General features: G+C 46.7%; 1 protein-coding gene across 1 annotated transcript in view; it reads right to left on the reverse strand.

Moving 5' to 3' along the window:
• The window catches only part of PPP1R37 (protein phosphatase 1 regulatory subunit 37), a 682,383-nt gene that overhangs the window by 322,108 nt on the left and 338,934 nt on the right, over nt 1-21,341 (reverse strand). The window contains exon 8 of the mRNA XM_086938453.1: nt 20,695-20,807. Within this exon, the coding sequence (XP_086794579.1) occupies nt 20,695-20,807 (113 nt within the window). The remainder of the gene's footprint in view (nt 1-20,694; nt 20,808-21,341) is intronic.

Below are 21,341 nucleotides of genomic sequence, written 5' to 3' on the forward strand. Positions count from 1 at the left end.
GAAAAAAGATATATGTACGTACATATATACGGAGCGAGATATATGTGTTTTTTACAAATATATTTTTATATTGTTTCCGGGGTCCCACACATGGGCGGGAATATTCAGTGCTTATGACTATTGAGGAGGATCCCCTGGAAGAGAATTGCCCTTATAGGTGGACGCAGTGTCTGAGGAAGCAGTTTTAGATCTTGCCCTATAAAAGGAGCAACAAAAGGAACCATGTCCTTGTGGAGACTGAAGTGCTACCATGGATTTAGCCACTGAGGTATCTTTTTTCATTTTATCCAGAGAAGTATTTACAACCGGTCCAAAACGATGTTCCTTGTCAAAGGGTGTGTTTAAAATGGAAGTTTGAACCTCCGGTTTAAATCCTGATAGGTGCATCCAGGCATGTCGCCTTAAAAGAACACTGGTGTTTACAGCTCTGGCAGACATATCAGCAGCTTCTAGGGAGCATCTAATTTGGTTGTTAGAAATTAACTGCCCCTCACGAACCAGGTCTTGCACCTTTGATTTGAGTTCTTGAGGGAGAAACTGGATGAGGTGCTCCATTTCATCCCAGTGTGCGTAGCCATACCTTGCTAGTAATGCTTGTGTATTGGGAATTCGCCAGACGTTAGCAGCCTGGGTAGCTATCCTTTTCACTGAAGCATCAAGGAGCTTGGACTCTAGCTGGTGGTGGTGTGTCTACAGTAATCTGGGAGTTTGCCCTCTTCCTTGCATTAGAAACCACAGGTAAATCTAATGGTAGTTGACCTTTTATGTATACTGGATCTGATGGGGCTGGCTTGTATTTTTTATCTACCCTCAGGGTAAGTATACGTGCCCTAACAGGCTCCTTAAAAATGTCCATGTCTTGTTACGCCTTGCAACATGTGTGTAGATTTTTGTGTGTTTCGTAAGTTCCAAAAAGAAAATCCTCCTCAAGGGATTCTTTGTGTAGTGGGACTGCATGGTGAGTAGCAGCCCTACTTAACTCTACAAACCCTACACTGTAATCTGGTGGAGAGGGTTTGGTAGGATATTTGTCCGGGTCGTTATCAGTGGGAGAATCAGTATTATAGTCATCCCATGTGTCCCCAGACTGATCTTCGTCATTGTTATTTCTATCCCCATCACTCTGATTGTCAGGTGTGTGTGTGTGGTGGTGAGTATCAATGTGGTGATGTTATGCTGTTCCTCAAAGGGGGGAAGAGAGAGGGAGTTATTGAGTCAAACAAAGGCTGGGACCAACTGAACACATGTGAAGTTTACAGTTGGGAATCCATTTGTTGGATGTTAATGCCCTCACACACCCTCTCAGATGTCATGCTTCATCATATGGGCTGCTCCTTGTTGGGTCGGCGGTGCAATACCCAACGGGCTCACTTAAAATGAGGCACTTTGTTGGAGATCTTTTATCCAACAGCTGTATGCTGAAGTGCTGGTGTGGGGGCCAGAAGTGTGTAGATGTGTAGGTATGTTAATATAGGGCTGGGAGTTCCTGGCGTTGATTATTTCATTCTGGAGGTCTCCTACCCTAATTAAAAACAGCGAACAGGGCATTTATATAATGTCTCCTATTAGTGTGTCCGTTTTTTAGAAATAAAGGTCAACATGTTTCTCACGTTATGTCAATTTACTCAAGAAACAGAAACTATCCACACTTTAAAATTATTGGCCATCAATTTTAGCCAAAGAAGGGTAAGTATCAAATATGTGGATGTACCTGTAATAACCTGGATCTGCCTGTAATGGGAGAAAGAAGGAACAACTTTCAGGCATGAAAGATTACAGACAATTATAGGCATAGACCATGTGGTGACTCCAAACTCAGATCAAACTTGAAATCTCCGATACCATCACCCTTCACAAACTTGACATGCTCTTCCTCACAGAGACCTGGTTCAAAGATACCTCTCACTCTATGTTTGATCTCCTATTACCCACAGGTTATTCCATATTTAGGAATGACAGAACTGACAACACGGGGGGAGGTGTTGCAGTCATCTTTAGAAACGCCCTCCAACTTAAGGCTTCTCCAATCAGTTCCTCCCTCACCTTTGAATGCCTTTCTCTTGAGCTTCAATTGAAACACCATTCACCGCTCAGATTCCATATCATTTACCGCCTGCCTCGTAGTGGCCCTTCGTTTATAGAAGATCTCACTGACTTCATCAGCGACCAATACACATTAAGTGACAATCAGACCTTCGTGGGTGACTTCAATCTCCACTGGGGCGTACCGCAAGACTCCTCTGCGAACTCTCTGGCCACCTTCCTCTCTACAAACGATCTTATCCAACACTGCATTGAACCAACCCACTCTAAGGGCGCAATCCTGGACCTTGTTATTTCTAAAGCAGGCATGCTTTCTACCACTACCCCAATCCATGTAGATTGGTCTGACCACCACCTCATCCCATTCTCTCTTCAACTTTCACACTCTATAACTCTTGGCCAACCCAAGAGGGCCATCTCCTGGTTCCGTGATGCCAAAAATATTGATGTCGGTCCCCTCTGTGAATCGGCTTTGCTATCACTTCCAAGGCTAGACCCGAACATAGCTGTTGACGATCTCACCTCCCAATGCCTCACAGTTCTTGCAGCTGAAATTAATAACGCCACTCCACTTAAAAGCAAAAGGATAAGTCCCATTCCCTCAGCACCTTGGTTCAACAAATCCCTTTATGAGGAAAGGAAGTAGCTAAGATTCCTGGAGAAGCAATGGAGGCAAGTACCCTCCACAGACAATTTAGCCATGCTTCGCACAGCAAGATCCAAGTACCACAAGCATATCTTCCTTGAGAAAGTGGCGCACTTCAAAACCCTCCTTGACTCTGCCAAAAATAGACCCAAAAAACTATTCAATCTCATCAAGATTCCGAGCTGCTCTCCCCCATCCTCCGAGGTGGAGGATTCTACTAAGAGAGCAGCGGATTTCGCTATTTTCTTCGATGAAAAAGTGAAATCACTTGTGGATCAGGTCGCTCATCCTACACCTCCAGAGGAGCGCAAATCCTTAGCCATTTGGCAGAGCTTTGACCCCATATCTGAAGATGCCCTTCTCAAGTGCATACGCGAAAAAGCCCTCCAACCATTCTCTTGACCCTATCCCCAGTGCCATTGCCTTTGACTTCTATACCCATTCCCTTTCCTATTGGACCACTCTGATCAACCTCTCCCTCTGGCAAGGCTCCCTTCCTGTCTCCTTCAAAACTGGGCAGGTCACCCCTCTGCTTAAAAAGCCCACTGCTGATGCAAAGGACCTCAACAACTTCCGCCCCATCACTAACCTTCGCTTCCTTGCGAAGATCACAGAAAGATGTGTAGCAAAACAACTCTCTCGTCATATCAAGGACAATAATCTTCTTGACAATTGTCTGTCCGGCTTCATCCAAAACTGCAGCACTGAAACAGCCCTACTGCAAGTGGTTGATGACGCGCTGAGGATACTCGATTCGGGGGGGTCCTGCCTTCTAATTCTCCTTGACCTTTCTGCAGCCTTTGACACTGTCAATCACAACACCCTCCTCAATATCCTTCAACAGAGAATGGGCATGGAGGGCACTGTGCTTAAATGGTTTGCATCCTTCCTCTCTGACAGATCCCAAATGATCAAAATAGCGAACAGTCTTTCTTCTCCTGTGGCGGTGGGTCAGGGTGTTCCTCAAGGCTCTATACTTGCACCCACATTGTTCAATCTCAACTTAGAACCACTGGGAAACCTCCTAAGCTAATCCGGGATTCACTATCATCTCTATGCAGACGACACTCTACTCTGCCTCAAGGTTGCCTCCACTCATGATCTCTCCATCCTAAGCTCCACTCTGGACTCCATCCAAAACTGGATGTCAACTCATCAACTCATTCTGAATCCCTCCAAAACTGAATTCCTCCTCCTCTCCTCACTCTCTCCTCCCCCGGTTCAATCATGGATGGATCAGATGAATCTACTAAACAATAAACCCATCATTGTCGACAGCACAAAATCCCTTGGAGTCATTCTAGACAAAAAACTCAATCTAACTCCCCACATAAATTCTATTGCAAAAGTCTGCTTGTTACCAACTGCGCCTTCTTTGGGGAATCCGACGCTTCTTCCCGGAGCAGGACCTTATAACCCTGGTGCAATTGCTGGTCCTCTCCAGACTAGACTACTGCAATTCTCTTCTTACTGGCCTCCCCAAATCTCACCTGTCCCCACTTAAGTCGGTTTTCCATTCAGCAGCTCGCTTCATTTATGGGGCCAAAAGAAGCGATCACATCACACCGATGTTATCCACCCTCCGCTGGCTTCCCTTCGAGGCTAGAGCTATCTACAAGACCGCTTGTATCACCCACAAAGCCTTGCACTCCTCCTCTCCTCGCTACCTGGCGAATAAACAAACTCTGGAGGCTCTAGACCTTCACGCAATGCGGAGAATCTACTACTTGAACCTCCCACTTTCAAGAAGGAGAGAACAATGCCCAATCCTTTTCAGGCAACGCAGTGAGAATCTGGAACTCCTTTCCGCCTCAGCTCCGGACCACCGCCTCCTCCCAGGCCTTCAAAAGGGACCTCAAAGTTCTCCTCCTCCAGAGACACCTCCAAAAGTAATTCACATCCTCTTGTTATTTGGAGGAAGACTTCCCACTACTGATAATTTCTACTTTCCATGACCATGGAAGTGCCTTCCCAGTGTATTCCTGGGGATGGAGTGTCTGCCTTTTTGCAGTATTTTCCATGTACTTGTGTTTGGTGTCCTTTTGTAATATGCACACACCACTTTGCCCTTGTAACACACGGTTTGCTACCTCTCACATGTTTTTACCTTTGATACTTGCACAAGTGCCACTTTTGCCTACATAACGCTTGTTCTTGTGCCTGAGTGTCTAGCACTTATTGCAGTATTATACCTCAAATTATACTTTGTTTTCTCTTGCAACTGCACACTTGTCACTTTTTCCTCTTGTGCACTTTTTACTACCTCATGTATTTTTGGTTGCTCACAATTTTTACTACCTCATGTACTTTGCTTGCTCACAACTGTCACTATTACCTTTACTACCTCATGTATTTTTGGTTGCTCACAATTTTTACTACCTCATGTATTTTGTTTGCTCACAAATGTCACTATTACCTTATGTAACGTAACGTATGCTTTTGTAATCTGTTCTCTTGTAATGTTTCTCATTATGTTTCACTTCTGTTCCTTTTGTGAAGCGCTCTGACACCTTCGGGTAAAGTCTGAGCTATATAAAAATGCATAAATAAATAAATAAATCTAAAGTATTTGTGGTCAGCGACATTTCGCTGGAGGACAGTAAAATACATAAAAACAAAGTGGTGAACTCCCACAGTGAGCTATGGTGGTTACACGCCCCTGTTGTGAATCAAAGAAGTAGTAGCAGAAAAACCGGGCAGGACTCACCTAAACGGGTCAAGTATCCAGGCTTCAACAGTACCCGGTGGTCGACACATAGGGCTTAGCGCCTACGCGTATGGACTGTAAAAGGATGAAAACAATCAGTAGACAATGGGTAATCACTAGTTATAAAGACTGTACATGGTGGAGGTTCTAAGTGGGGGCGCAGTGTCTGATGTAATGAAAAAAGCCCTTACTCACACTTTACATGTGAAAACGGTTACCCCTCCTCAAAACCAGTAGTAATATCACAGAGCCAAAGTGGCAACATAGACAGGGGGGAGGGTGGTATGCTCACTAGTCCCCTAAGTCGAGTAAAGTCTCATCACTGGTTAATGCGTAGACAGTAGCTCCCCTGTGTTAAGCCGCGTAATGAGGTAGGTGCTGCAAATCTAAACTGCGGGCATACGTCAAGAGAACTGTGATTTAAGAAAATGGTGGTGAGTGCTCAGGTGAAGTTTGCACAGGCATAGTCTGTGGTAGAGAAGGTGAAGGAAGAGGAGGAGGGGAAGGATTTGTCCCAACTTTTCTCTTCTTCAAAGGTATGTTGTATATCTCTTCTGTAGCAGCACCTTTTTAAAGTCACTTTAGTGGTGATATGTCCAGTCTTTGGGAGTATAGCCAGGACTTTTTGTGTCGGATCCGGTTTGTCAATTGGATCACCGAAAACATGTTTTTTTGGTGACATGGGCGTCTCCGTGTGTTTGGCTCTGAATGGTTTAGCGCCAATGGTTTCTAGGCCGGGGTTTTCGGATCCAAAGTTTGTTTTGGTGCCGACTGATAATGTTCGGTGGCAGACTTTCTTCGGGGCCGAAAGTCTTTGGCTGGTTGCCCGATTCAGCATGGGGCATTTCGGAGCAGGAAGGCGTTTTAGTATGCTTCGGTGCAGAGTCCGAAGGCGGGGCTTCAGAAGCTTGTTCAATGCACTCACCCGAGCCCAAGGGCGTAGGTTGGTGCAGAGCCAACTTCTATGATAGAAGTGGAAGGTGGGGCGAGGCAGGGGCTGTAACTCATGGTACGTTGTCCCTGCCGGATGTCTTCATCCTCATCGGAGCTTTCTTCAGAAACAAAGGTGTCTTCCTGTTCCTCATCGGCTCCAATGGGTTTGCAGCCTTCCTCCTCTTCCGCTTGAGGTCGGAAAAGGTCCGGAACGGAACCCGCTTGTTGTTTTTGCATGTCAAGTAGTCGGGCCAAACATCGCAAAGTGTCTTTTTGGAGCGAAAAGCTTGGCATGCGTCGCAGTGGTCTTCTCTTTGGTCAGGAGACAAACACAAATTGCACACCTTGTGAGAGTCGGTGCGCGGGTATTTCTCGTGGCACAGAGGACAGAACTTGAAGGAATTTGTTCCATCGACAGAGTCGAACCAGGGGCTAGGCCTGAACTCCTCTACCCAGTATGTCCTGAAAGGTTAAGATATCATCGATCGGAGATATCCTTGATGGAGGCGAGTCCGTCAAAGTGGGCGAGTAGTCTCTATGGGAGCGTGTTTGAGAAGAAGAGGTAGTAAGAGATCTTCGTTCTCTCCTTCTGCTCCTAGATCTTAATCTACGCCTTCTGGATCACTCCCTGGAGAATGATCTTTCCTTATGGCGAACCAGGGAGCGTGATTTTTCTCCGAGCCTCACCGGAGAGCGTGACCGTTCTCTAGGTCTAGAGATCGGCTGTTGTATTCGAGACGCTGTCCCCTTGTCGGTAGCCCAGTGATGTAGTGGTCTGTACCATCGCGGTGAAAGCCTGAGGGCAGGCGACTTTTGTGTGGTGTCTCTCACTGGAGAGCGTGCAGGAGGTGTTACATCCTTTCGCCCATGTGGAGGAGGTGTTGGAGAATGCCTTGATCCCTCGCTGCCCAATGTATAAACATCACATCAGAACCGGAAGGAGAGCCGGAGGAGGAAGACAGGCTTACAGGATAAGCCGGGGATCTTGTGCGACAGAGACCCACGATGCTCTGGTGTTCTCTTACTCTTGGCAGAGTGACTGATGCTCACTGGAGAGCCATGGTCACCTTCCGCAGCTGAAGCTGATCTTGAGGATCTCTGAGATGTGGGCCCATGACACGAAGACGGAGCCGGCCGACTCAACGTCTCGGTGTGCTGCGCCACCACTGGCAGAGGCCGCGCCGAGGAATGGTGAACTTGTGGAGACTGCACCGGAGTTCCTTGCCTCGACGTCGAACGCCGGTGCGGTGACGTCAACGAAGGCATTCTCGACGCCGAGCGCCGTTTACTGGGCGCCGGAGGATGCTTGGATGCGGAATGCCCTTGACTGGACTGCGATGGATGTCTCTACGTCGAGTGTCGATGGTGAGACGCTGACTGAGGGTTCCTAGACGTCTATCGCCGATGGCCTGGCGACGACGGAGGGTGCCTCGATGTCGAGAGTCGATGAGACGCAGACGGAGGATGCCTGGACGTCGAGCGTCGATGATGGGACGCCGACGGAGGTTGCCTCGACGTCGAAAGCCGATGAGTAGGCGTCGACGGAGGCTTCGACGTCGAAGACTGGACCAGAGGCTTCGACGACGGAGGTCTCGACGTCGAGCTGCTATGCTCCAACATCGACCTCTCTCAACGCTGCACATCGCCCGGTTGACGGCAGCGGAGGTATCTTGACTCTCTATGCTGAAGTCTTCACCGTCGAGGGGAGTTGACTCGTCGTCAGTGGAATCTTCGACGCGGATCCCGACGCCGAAGGAGAGCAGGTCGGGACCTCTTTCGACGTCGACCGTGGCCTCTGCTTTATCTGTCTCTTTGGAGACCTATCTCTCTCAGAAAGTCCATAAATTCGGATTCTTTCTCTGTCCTTGAGAGTTTTTCTTGACAAGGACTTGCAGTGATCACAAGCTTCTGCAGAATGAGAGTCAGGGAGACAGAGGATACACACAGGATGTATATCAGTCCTAGCCTTTTTCTTCCCACAGGAAGGGCAGGAGTCAAAAAGCGAAGGCATTTTGACAGAAAAATTTACCTTTTTGAGCTAAAAAGGGTAGCACTATCTCTCTAAGGCAAAAATCCGTTGAGTGAATATAAAAATTGTAGAAATTCACCAAGTATTTTTGACAGAAAGTCAAAAAAAGGTGGGAGTTGTTAAACCAGGGTCCTGACAGAAAGAGCCGGAAAGAACAACTGACCTAACTGTCACCCGTGAGGCATGATGGGAAGCCTGGGATCATGGCTGCCTTAAAGGCAGGGTGCCAGTTTTTAGCTGAAAATGCTTTCAGTTTCTGTGTTATTGCTTCTCAATGCAGCCTATGGCTGACAATGTCTTTTATGAGCAATTTTCAGTATTAATGAGTGGTTTTTACTCATTAAAACACAAAGTTCAAGGACTATTTGAGCTATTGTGTTTTTTTGTTCCTTACTAATTGCTGTGTTTACATTGTCTAGCCTTGGTTTTGGGGCTGCATTGGTGTGAGAAAATTGATATATGTAAAGAACAAATATACGGAGCGAGATATATGTGTTTTTTACATATATATTTTTATATTGTTTCCGGGTTCCCGCACATGGGCGGGAATATTCAGTGCTTATGACTATTGATGAGGATCCCCTGGAAGAGAATTGCCCTTATAGGTGGACGCAGTGTCTGAGGAAGCAGTTTTAGATCTTACCCTATAAAAGGAGCAACAAAAGGAACCATGCCCTTGTGGAGACTGAAGTGCTCCCATGGATTTAGCCACTGAGGTATCTTTTTTCATTTTATCCAGAGAAGTATTTACAACCGGTCCAACAAGATGTTCCTTGTCAAAGGGTGTGTTTAAAATGGAAGTTTGAACCTCCGGTTTAAATCCTGATGGGTGCATCCAGGCATGTCGCCTTAAAAGAACACTGGTGTTAACAGCTCTGGCAGACATATCAGCAGCTTCTAGGGAGCATCTAATTTGGTTGTTAGAAATAACTGCCCCTCATGAACCAGGTCTTGCACCTTTGATTTGAGTTCTTGAGGGAGAAACTGGATGAGTTGCTTTATTCCACCCCAGTGTGCGTAGCCATAACGTGCTAGTAATGCTTGTGTATTGGGAATTCGCCAGAAGTTAGCAGCCTGGGTAGCTATCCTTTTCACTGAAGCATCAAGGAGTTTGGACTCTATCTGGTGGTGGTGTGTCTACAGTAATCTGGGAGTTTGCCCTCTTCCTTGCATTAGAAACCACAGGTAAATCTAATGGTAGTTGACCTTTTATGTATACTGGATCTGATGGGGCTGGCTTGTATTTTTTATCTACCCTCAGGGTAAGTATACGTGCCCTAACAGGCTCCTTAAAAATGCCCATGTCTTGTTACGCCTTGCAACATGTGTGTAGATTTTTGTGTGTTTCGTAGGTCTCAAAAAGAAAATCCTCCTCAAGGGATTCTTTGTGTAGTGGGACTGCATGGTAAGTAGCAGCCCTACTTAACTCTACAAACCCTACACTGTAATCTGGTGGAGAGGGTTTGGTAGGATATAGATCCCAGTCGTTATCAGTGGGAGAATCAGTATTATAGTCATCCCATGTGTCCCCAGGCGGATCTTCGTCATTTTTTAGGTCTCACCTCTCAATTCGCAAGCGCATTGAGCAGAGCGAGACAATAGCGTCTTAAACAGACTTTACCTAACTGGGCGATTTGGTGCTGTGCCCGTGGCTTTTAGGTCAATGCGCAAGCGCATTGACCTAAAATGCGCATGCACATCATCAAATCGCCGTCTGTTCCCTCAGCCGCACTCCTCCCACACCTTTGAAGTGAAGCTTAGCTTCACTTCAAAGGCCCCTGCTGCTTCACACCCTCTCCCCGCTCCGCACCCTCCCCTGCCCGCCGTGTCGCATTTCTCCTCCCCCCCCATTTCTCTTCCCTCAGTCTTGTTTCTTTACCCGACCTCTTATCGTTCGTGGTTTACTGCTGTATATTAACTTACAAAGTACACAGAAGCCTCTGTGCTGCTGTGTTTACTTGTGTAAACTCCTTCGCAATGTTCGCATAAGTCATTGTGTTGCTCGCTGAGTGGTATAAACAAACAAAAGGTGAAAAAAATCTATTGCTATATAAAGATATATATTGATGGATAAATATACGTTTTCTGGTTGGAGTCTCAGCCCCAGTGAATCATGGCAGTATTCTTGAGCCATGCAACGTGCAGTCACCAACCCAGACACCTCTGAGACTTATTGTGTCCAAAAATGGTGTGGGAATTATAGACCTGTACAGTCAGCAGCTGGATTCAGAGAAATAGGACTGCGAGCTTCTGATGAACTGTATCCAGCCGAGCACGACTTCTGGTAAGGCGCTGACCACTGCATGTATGGGAACGCAGGGGAGGTAGAGAAATATTGTCTGCCGCACAGCAGATTCGACCACCACCACCACCACCACCACCTCCACCACCACCACCACCACCACCACCACCTCCACCTCCTCCACCTCCACCTCCACCTCCACCTCCACATCCACCTCCACCTCCACCACCTCCACCACCTCCACCTCCACCACCTCCACCTCCACCTCCACCACCTCCACCTCCACCTCCACCTCCACCACCTCCACCTCCACATCCACCTCCACCACCTCCACCTCCACATCCACCTCCACCTCCACATCCACCTCCACCTCCACCACCTCCACATCCACCACCACCACATCCACCACCACCACATCCACCACCTCCACATCCACCACCTCCACATCCACCACCTCCACATCCACCACCTCCACATCCACCACCTCCACATCCACCACCTCCACATCCACCACCTCCACATCCACCTCCACATCCACCACCTCCACCACCACCTCCACATCCACCACCTCCACCTCCACCACCTCCACCTCCACCACCTCCACATCCACCACCTCCACATCCACCACCTCCACATCCACCACCTCCACATCCACCACCTCCACATCCACCACCTCCACATCCACCACCTCCACATCCACCACCTCCACATCCACCACCTCCACATCCACCACCTCCACATCCACCACCTCCACATCCACCACCTCCATCACATCCACCACCTCCATCACATCCACCACCTCCATCACATCCACCACCTCCATCACATCCACCACCTCCATCACATCCACCACCTCCATCACATCCACCACCTCCATCACATCCACCACCTCCATCACATCCACCACCTCCATCACATCCACCACCTCCATCACATCCACCACCTCCATCACATCCACCACCTCCATCACATCCACCACCTCCATCACATCCACCACCTCCATCACATCCACCACCTCCATCACATCCACCACTTCCACATCCACATCCACCACCTCCACATCCACCACCTCCACCTCCACATCCACCACCTCCACCTCCACATCCACCACCTCCACCTCCACATCCAACACCTCCACATCCAACACCTCCACATCCAACACCTCCACATCCAACACCTCCACATCCAACACCTCCACATCCAACACCTCCACATCCAACACCTCCACATCCAACACCTCCACATCCAACACCTCCACATCCAACACCTCCACATCCAACACCTCCACATCCAACACCTCCACATCCAACACCTCCACATCCAACACCTCCACATCCAACACCTCCACATCCAACACCTCCACATCCAACACCTCCACATCCAACACCTCCACATCCAACACCTCCACATCCAACACCTCCACATCCAACACCTCCACATCCAACACCTCCACATCCACCACCTCCACCACCTCCACCACCACCTCCACCACCACCTCCACCACCACCTCCACCACCACCACCACCGCCACCACCACCACCGCCACCACCACCACCGCCACCACCGCCACCACCTCCACATCCACCACCACCACCACATCCACCACCTCCACATCCACCACCACCACCTCCACATCCACCACCACCACCTCCACCACCACCACCTCCACATCCACCACCACCACCTCCACCTCCACATCCACCACCACCACCTCCACATCCACCACTTCCACATCCACCACCTCCACCACCACCACATCCACCACCATCATATCCACCACCACCACCACATCCACCACCACCACCACCACATCCACCACCACCACCACCACCACATCCACCACCACCACCACCACCACATCCACCACCACCACCACCACCACATCCACCACCTCCACATCCACCACCTCCACATCCACCACATCCACCACCTCCACATCCACCACCAATTCCACATCCTCCACATCCTCCACATCCACCACATCCACCACACCCACCACATCCACATCCACCACTACCAATTCCACATCCTCCACATCCACCACATCCTCCACATCCACCACCTCAACCTCCACACCCACCACCTCAACCTCCACATCCACCACCTCAACCTCCACATCCACCACCTCAACCTCCACATCCACCACCTCAACCTCCACATCCACCACCTCAACCTCCACATCCACCACCTCAACCTCCACATCCACCACCTCAACCTCCACATCCACCACCTCAACCTCCACATCCACCACCTCAACCTCCACATCCACCACCTCAACCTCCACATCCACCACCTCAACCTCCACATCCACCACCTCAACCTCCACATCCACCACCTCAACCTCCACATCCACCACATCCACCACCACCACATCCACATCCACCACCACCACCTCCACATCCACCACCACCACCTCCACATCCACCACCTCAACCTCTACATCCACCACCTCAACCTCCACATCCACCACCTCAACCTCCACATCCACCACCTCAACCTCCACATCCACCACCTCAACCTCCACATCCACCACCTCAACCTCCACATCCACCACCTCAACCTCCACATCCACCACCTCAACCTCCACATCCACCACCTCAACCTCCACATCCACCACCTCAACCTCCACATCCACCACCTCAACCTCCACATCCACCACCTCAACCTCCACATCCACCACCTCCACATCCACCACCTCCACATCCACCACCTCCACATCCACCACCTCCACATCCACCACCTCCACATCCACCACCTCCACATCCACCACCTCCACATCCACCACCTCCACAATCACCACCACCACCACATCCACCACCACCATTACCACATCCACCACCATCACCACCACCACCACAACATCCACCACCACCACATCCCCCAGATCCACCATCACCACATCTATATGTGTGTGTGTGGCTCTGTGTGTGTGTAGGTGCAAATGCAATGTTCTTGGATTTTCGTCACAATAAAATACACTGAACATAATCTTCACAAAAGTTATTTACAACCATTTAAGCTATTGCCATTATAAATTACAATAAATTTTATTTAAGTATTAATTATTTACAAAATTAAAAGCCATGGTTATTTGTAATATCAATACATCTAAGTCACGTAAATACAACACACATTGCATTACAAATGCTATAGGCGTCACATTTGCGAAAGTTAAAACTATTGACATTGTAACTGACAAAGCTATTAATTTCGCTATTTTTAAAACCAACACAAATAAAAAAAAGTGTAATTTACAATACCAATCGCTCAAACTTTCCTAATGCGAGACCTATTGCATTTCCAATGCTTGTATTTCTATCCCAATCACCCTGATTGTCAGGTGTGTGTGTGGTGGTGAGTATCAATGAAGTGATGTTATGCTGTTCCTCAAAGGGGGGGGGGGGGAGAGGGAGTTATTGAGTCAAACAAAGGCTGGGACCAACTGAACACATGTGAAGTCTACAGTTGGGAATCAATTTGTTGGATTTGAATGCCCTCACACACCCTCTCAGGTGACATGCTTCATCATATGGGCTGCTCCTTGTTGGGTCGGCGGTGCAATACCCAACGGGCTTACTTAAAAAGAGGCACTTTGTTGGAGATCTTTTATCCAACAGCCGTATGGTGAAGTGCTGGTGTGGGGCCAGAAGTGTGTAGATGTGTAGGTATGTTAATATAGGGCTGGTGGGAATACCTGGCGTTGATTATTTCATTCTGGAGGTCTCCTACCCAAATTAAAAACAGTGAACAGGGCATTTATATAATGTCTCCTATTAGTGTGTCCGTTTTTTAGAAATAAAGGTCAACATGTTTCTCACGTTATGTCATTTTACTCAAGAAACAGAAACTATCCACACTTTAAAATTATTGGCCATCAATTTTAGCCAAAGAAGGGTAAGTATCAAATATGTGGATGTACCTGTAATAACCTGGATCTGCCTGTAATGGGAGAAAGAAGGAACAACTTTCAGGCATGAAAGATTACAGACAATTATAGGCATAGACCATGTGGTGACTCCAAACTCCGATCTAAAGTATTTGTGGTGAGCGACATATCGCTGGAGGACAATAAAATACATAAAAACAAAGTGGTGAACTCCCACAGTGAGCTATGGTGGTTACACGCCCCTGTGGTGAATCAAAGAAGAAGCAGCAGAAAAACCGGGCGGGACTCACCTAAACGTGTCAAGTATCCAGGCTTCAACAGTACCCGGTGGTCGACACATAGGGCTTAGCTCCTACGCGTATGGACTGTAAAAGGATGAAAACAATCAGTAGACAATGGGTAATCACTGGTTATAAAGACTGTACATGGTGGAGGTTCGAAGTGGTGGGGCAGTGTCTGATGTAATGAAAAAAGCCCTTACTCACACTTTACATGCGAAAACGGTTACCCCTCCTCAAAAGCAGTAGTAATATCACAGAGCCAACGTGGCAACATAGGCGGGAGTGCATATGCTCACTAGTCCCCTAAGTCGAGTAAAGTCTCATCACTGGTTAATGCGTAGACAGTAGCTCCCCTGTGTTAAGCCGCGTAATGAGGTAGGTGCTGCAAATCTACGCTGCGGGCCTACGTCAAGCGAACAGTGATTTAAGAAAATGGTGGTGAGTGCTCAGGTGAAGTTTGCACAGGCATAGTCCTTGGTAGAGAAGGTGAAGGAAGAGGAGGAGGGGAAGGATTTGTCCCAACTGTGCTCTTCTTCAAAGGTATGTGGCATATCTCTTCTGTAGCAGCACCTTTTTAAAGTCACTTTAGTGGTGATATGTCCAGTCTTTGGGAGTATAGCCAGGATTGTTTGTGTTGGATACGGTTTGTCAATTGGATCACCGAAAACATGTTTTTTTGGTGACATGTGCGTCTGTGTGTTTGGCTCTGAATGCTTTGGCGCCAATGGTTTCTAGGCCGGGGTTTTCGGATCCAAAGTTTGTTTTGGTGCCGACTGATAATGTTCGGTGGCAGACTTTCTTTGGCTCCGAAAGTCTTTGGCTCGTTGCCCGATTCAGCATGGGGCATTTCGGAGCAGGAAGGCTTTTTAGTATGCTTCGGTGCAGAGCCCGAAGGCGGGGCTTCAGAAGCTTGTTCAATGCGCTCACCGGAGCCAAAGGGCGTAGGTTGGTGCAGAGCCAACTTCTATGATAGAAGTGGAAGGTGGGGCGAGGTAGGGGCTGTACTCACGGAAAGTTGTCACTGCCGGATGTCTTCATCCTCATCGGAGCTATCTTCAGAAACAAAGGTGTCTTCCTGTTCCTCACCGGCTCCAATGGGTTCGCAGCCTTCCACCTCTTCCGCTTGAGGTCGGAAGAGGTCCGGAACGGAACCTGCTTGTTGTTTGTGCATGTCAAGTAGTCGGGCCAAACATCGCAAAGTGTCTTTTTGGAGCGAAAAGATTGGCATGCGTTGCAGGGGTCTTCTCTTTGGTCAAGAGACAAACACAAATTGCACACCTTGTGAGAGTCGGTGCGCGGGTACTTCTCGTGGCACAGAGGACAGAACTTGAAGGAATTTGTTCCATCGACTGCCTGAACGGCCTACCACAAGCTTACAGATCGAGTTTTCTTCAGGAATCACGACTCGCAAAGAAAGGGGCAAGTGAATGGAAACAATACCGTTGAGTGTGAGTGGAATACACACTGAGAAGGATCAATGTCGAACAGGAGAGCAGCGAGATACATCCGAACCCGATGGCGGAAAAAAAACATCTGAAGATGGAGTCGATGACCATGCGCACTATCACCTAAGGGAGGAGTCCCCTACCGCGTGACTAGGAAAACTTCTTCCAAGAAAAACAAAGTGCAAACATCTGGACTCAACACTAGATGACAATCTTATGCAAAGCATGTGATCTACAGCTCACATGCCTCCAACCAAAGGTTACAGGGACATTACATGTAGGATCAGATTTCACTTGTACAAAATCGGTGAAATTAAGCAGTTGTAATTACCTGAGCTAACTAGAACTAATGCCCAATACACTGCTTATGACCTCACATATTACATCACGTATGACATGGTCGGTGACATCACTGATGACATCTCAAATGACATCACTAATGACATCCACAGAACCACTCATACACCCATTTCTCTCATACATCTACACACAGCCACACAACCACTCCTGCACCTATTCACAGACCCTTACAAGTACTCATACACCCACTCACTGATCCATGGAGCCACTCACTTATACAGCCATGTACACAACTGCTAACTAACCCATATAGCCACTGACACATCCAGTCATTTAGACATACACTTACACACCCACTCACATACCCATACCGCTACTCACACACCCACTCACTAACCAATAGTCACTCATACAGCCACTAACGCACTCACACCCACACAGATACAAACACGTACTCACACACCTATACAGTAATTGACACAACCACATACTCACATATACAGACACTCCCATTCATTCACTCAGCCATACAATACTTATGCACCCAATCACTCACCCATACAGCCACTTACACACCCCATCATTAACCCTTACATGCCTTCCACATACCCACTCACTCACCCATACACCACTGATACACCCACTCAGTCATCTATCCATACAACCACTCATACACACACTAACAAATATATTCACTCACCCACACAACCTCTCACACATCCACTCTCACTTATATAGCCGCTCAAACAGCCACTCACTCACCCATATGGCTAGTCACTCAGCCAACTCTCTTCCCCATACAGCCACTCACACACCCATACAGCCACTCAGAAACCCACTCACATACAGATACACACTATCACACAGCCACTTACATAATATTGGTTAGAAATGGTATCACTCACTACTAGTACACAAACTATACTAATTTAAGTAATGTAGTTGCTTACTATACATAACACTCAAACATTTACAAAACACTCACACTTAATGGATGATGTCATTAATGATGTCACTGACTATATCAGAGTGATGTAATATGTGAAGTCATAAGCAGTGTATTGGGTATAAGTTAGTTAGCTCAGGTTACTATAACTGCTGAATTTCACTTGTTTTGTACAGGTGAAATTTGAGCCTAACTATAACGTACTTGTTAACTTTATTTTCAGTGAACCTTATAGTTAGGCTCAGATTTTACTTGTACAAGACCATTGAAATTCAGCAGTTATAGTTACCCGAGACGACATCCACAGAACCACTCGCACCCAATTACACCTCCATACACCTTCTTGTATGCCCACGTACACCCACACAGTTACTCACATACCCATTTACTGACTCATATCGGTACTCATATACCCACTCACTCCTCCATAGAGGCATCCACACACAGCATTCCACACACTCGTATAGCCACACACAACCATTCACTCACCCTTACAGCCACTAATGCAACCAGTCACTAACCTCTACAGCCACTCATATAGCCATGCTGCTACTTACACACCCACTTATTTACCTACACAGTCCCTCACACACCCACTCACACATACAAACACTAACACTCACACCCACACAACCACCCACAAAACCACTTGCATACCAATTCACACATCCATAAAAACATTCATCAGCTCAGGCACCCATACAGCCATTCACAGAGACACTCTAATACAGCCCCTCACACAACAACTCACATAACCAAACACCCACTCAAACATCCACTCACTTATCCATACAGCGACTTATTCACTGAGTCACTCACTCATACAACCATTCATACACCCACCCACTCACCCATACAGTCACTATACACCCACTTACCTACCCATGGAGCCACTCACACTGCCAGTCACTCATCCATACAGCCAGTCACTCATCCATACAGCCACTCACACACCCACTCACTCACCCATACAGCCACTGAGGCAGAATCTCTCAACCACACAGCTACTCACACACCCCCTTGAAAACCCATACAGTCACTTACACACCAGGATACAAGCAACATAATTTATGTTAGATGTAGTATCACTGAGTAGTAGTGCACCTAGTATAGTAATGTAACGTTTATAGTTGGTTAGTATATATGCTTAACACTTATAAACACTTATACTCACTTGATAACATTTGAGATCAGTACAATCAGTGATGTCACTGACCAGGTCATGAGTGATGTAATATGTGAAGTCATAAGCAGTGCATTGTGTGGGCGTAAGTTATAGTTAGCTCAGGTGCACACACACATATATATATTTTTTTTAGGTCTCGCCTAAACAGTGCGCATGCACTGCATAGGAGACCGTTAGCCGTCATGCAGCTCTTTTTCCAAGCCCATACGCGTGCTTGTGGAGGCATACGCCTTGCGGGAGTGCGCAGCGGCGCGCCACAAGCAAGAGTATGTGCTTTGAAAAAGAGAAGACTGCCCGTGCACGCATACACTTACGCACCTATCAGCATTAGTCAATGTGCTTCTGACAAATGTTAGCCTTATATCCACATTGTTTTAAAATATCGGCCTTAGTAAATATGCTTTGAAATATCCGCTTTACTTTCAAAGCCTTAGCCTTAGTTATTCACTCACTCTTGCACTGCTTTTTAAAACATTTTAGGGATCTGGTTTTTGTGGGATGGCATTCCTCCCCAGTGCGCGTCCCATAATTTTACCATTCCTGCTGCATAATATGTTTTTCAGATGCTGCAATCTTTGCGTGTGTCCCTTATCACACTTTTGGATAATTCCAAATTGTGGATATTACTGATAGTAATTTCTGGACGTGGTCACCTATCGCCACCTTCAGTCAAAACTATCATTTGTGTGCTGTAATCATTTGAAGTCGCCACAAGAAAGATTACAGGACGTCTGTTCACAGGGTTCAACGTGTGATTTTTAAGGAGTTCTGCTTAAAAAAAGGTATTTCCCGTTCTTGTTTTTCATACTAGTTTTCCTTTCTCAATATTTAAGTAGTAGGGTGAATGTGAAATTAATCTTTTGACATTTTAAGGATATATAATGCATTTGCAATAGTTATTCTGATTTCCAGACCAGTTTAATGCACTATGACTCTTTAAATAAAATGCTGCAACCCAGGCAGGGTAGCTGTTAACAAAATGGGAATAAATGTTTCACACTATTTCAGACGTTGACTGTTCATATCTGCTGGTCACTTTTGCAGAACAAAATCCGATTGTACATTTCAGGCTGCTTCTGTAGACTTCTAACCAGGGCAACTAGACTTTTATTTAGGATTATGTCGGTAAGAAAACATTCTAAAGAATAAATCCCTGTATAAAGAAACTACCATGAAGAAAAGCAGTGTTTAATTAATTCTTTTTAGGTCATTTTAAAGAAAAGAATTCAGTTTTTCCCTTTCAGTGAAAAAACAACGATAACACAAGCACTGGCATAGCCAATAGGTCTCACGTTTGAGAAATTATAAGTATTTAATTATGCTGCACAACTTGGTGCAACATCAACTGTTGCATGACTAAACACTTAAAATGTCCTAAAGGCGAGACCTATTGGCTATGCCAATGCTTGTTTTATAATTTACACACACATACGACTGTTGGGGGGCGGGTAGAAGAGATAGGTTACAATTCCTTAAGCCTTGTCAAAGATCTTTGTGAAGAAATAATAATGCTCCACAGTTGCACTAACTGTCGAGGGCATTGTTGGCCTTACACATCAAAATACTAACTGGTGTTGCCCAAGATAATGGATTTCTATCTTTTCTACGGTCCCATACTGACCTTGTCCAAGGGGTAAAAAAAGTTATTTCTGCACTGTCACACTTGGCTATCCTCACTAACAGTGCACTTTACAATGAAAATGTTTCTTCTTCATGAGCATCATCTTTACTTCAATTGAAATGCAAAAATGTATCCTGTTATGATGGTGAAAGTAAAAGCCCATTGGCAAAGACTTTCTTGTATGTCAGACATCAAGAGACTTGAGTTTAAATGTTGTCCCAAGGTATTAAGAGCCTCCTCAATGATCATAGATTATCAAACTCCCAATGAATCTGCAGAATCCTAGCCAAGGCAAACAACATCCCTGCAGCAGAAGCAAACATGGGAGTAGGGCAGGCTTTGAAAACAAACAGTTAAACGAGCAGTACTCACGTTAAACTCAGTTAAACGAGCTAAACGAGTTAAACCAGTTAAACGAGCTGTACTCACCAACGTCATACCCAAGTATGTCATTCCACTGTGAGTCAGCTGGTTGTTCCATAGCACCAGCGTGATAAGCCCTTTGCGCTGCTCTTTCAAACCTTCACAGATATATGCTAAACCTAAAAAAAAAAAACAGTAAGATTAGTATACCAGGGATTGTAATCTCACTCAAAGAAAGGAAAATGCTACTTACCAGTGTGCATGTGTTCTTGGCATGTAGAGCTGCAGAATATACTGTTGCATAGATCGCCATCTGGTGTTGGGCTCGGATGATTGCACCTTGTTGTTTTGGAAGAAGTCTTTGTAGTCACGAGATAGGCTACTCCTCCATTGGACGATAGTGCGCATGGGCATCAATTCCATCTTCAGATTGTTTTTCGCCATGGTGGGAAAGGATAGAGTTTGGTAGAAACATAAAAGATGTCCATGTGAGTGTATTTAAGTAAGATGGCACTGGAACAGATATGGGTTCCGGGGAGGCGGGTGGGCGTATGATATTCTACAGCTCGACATGCCTAGAACAGATGCATACTGGTAGTAGCATTTTCTGTTCAAGGCATGAGCTGCAGAATTCATACTTTTGCATAGACTGTGTAGCAGTGCTCTCCCTTAGCGGTGGTCACCTGTATCTGTTGCAGTGGTTTGAAAAAGTA

Source organism: Lissotriton vulgaris, chromosome 9, assembly GCF_964263255.1.
Source record: "Lissotriton vulgaris chromosome 9, aLisVul1.2, whole genome shotgun sequence".
In the NCBI taxonomy this organism is placed as follows: domain Eukaryota; kingdom Metazoa; phylum Chordata; class Amphibia; order Caudata; family Salamandridae; genus Lissotriton; species Lissotriton vulgaris.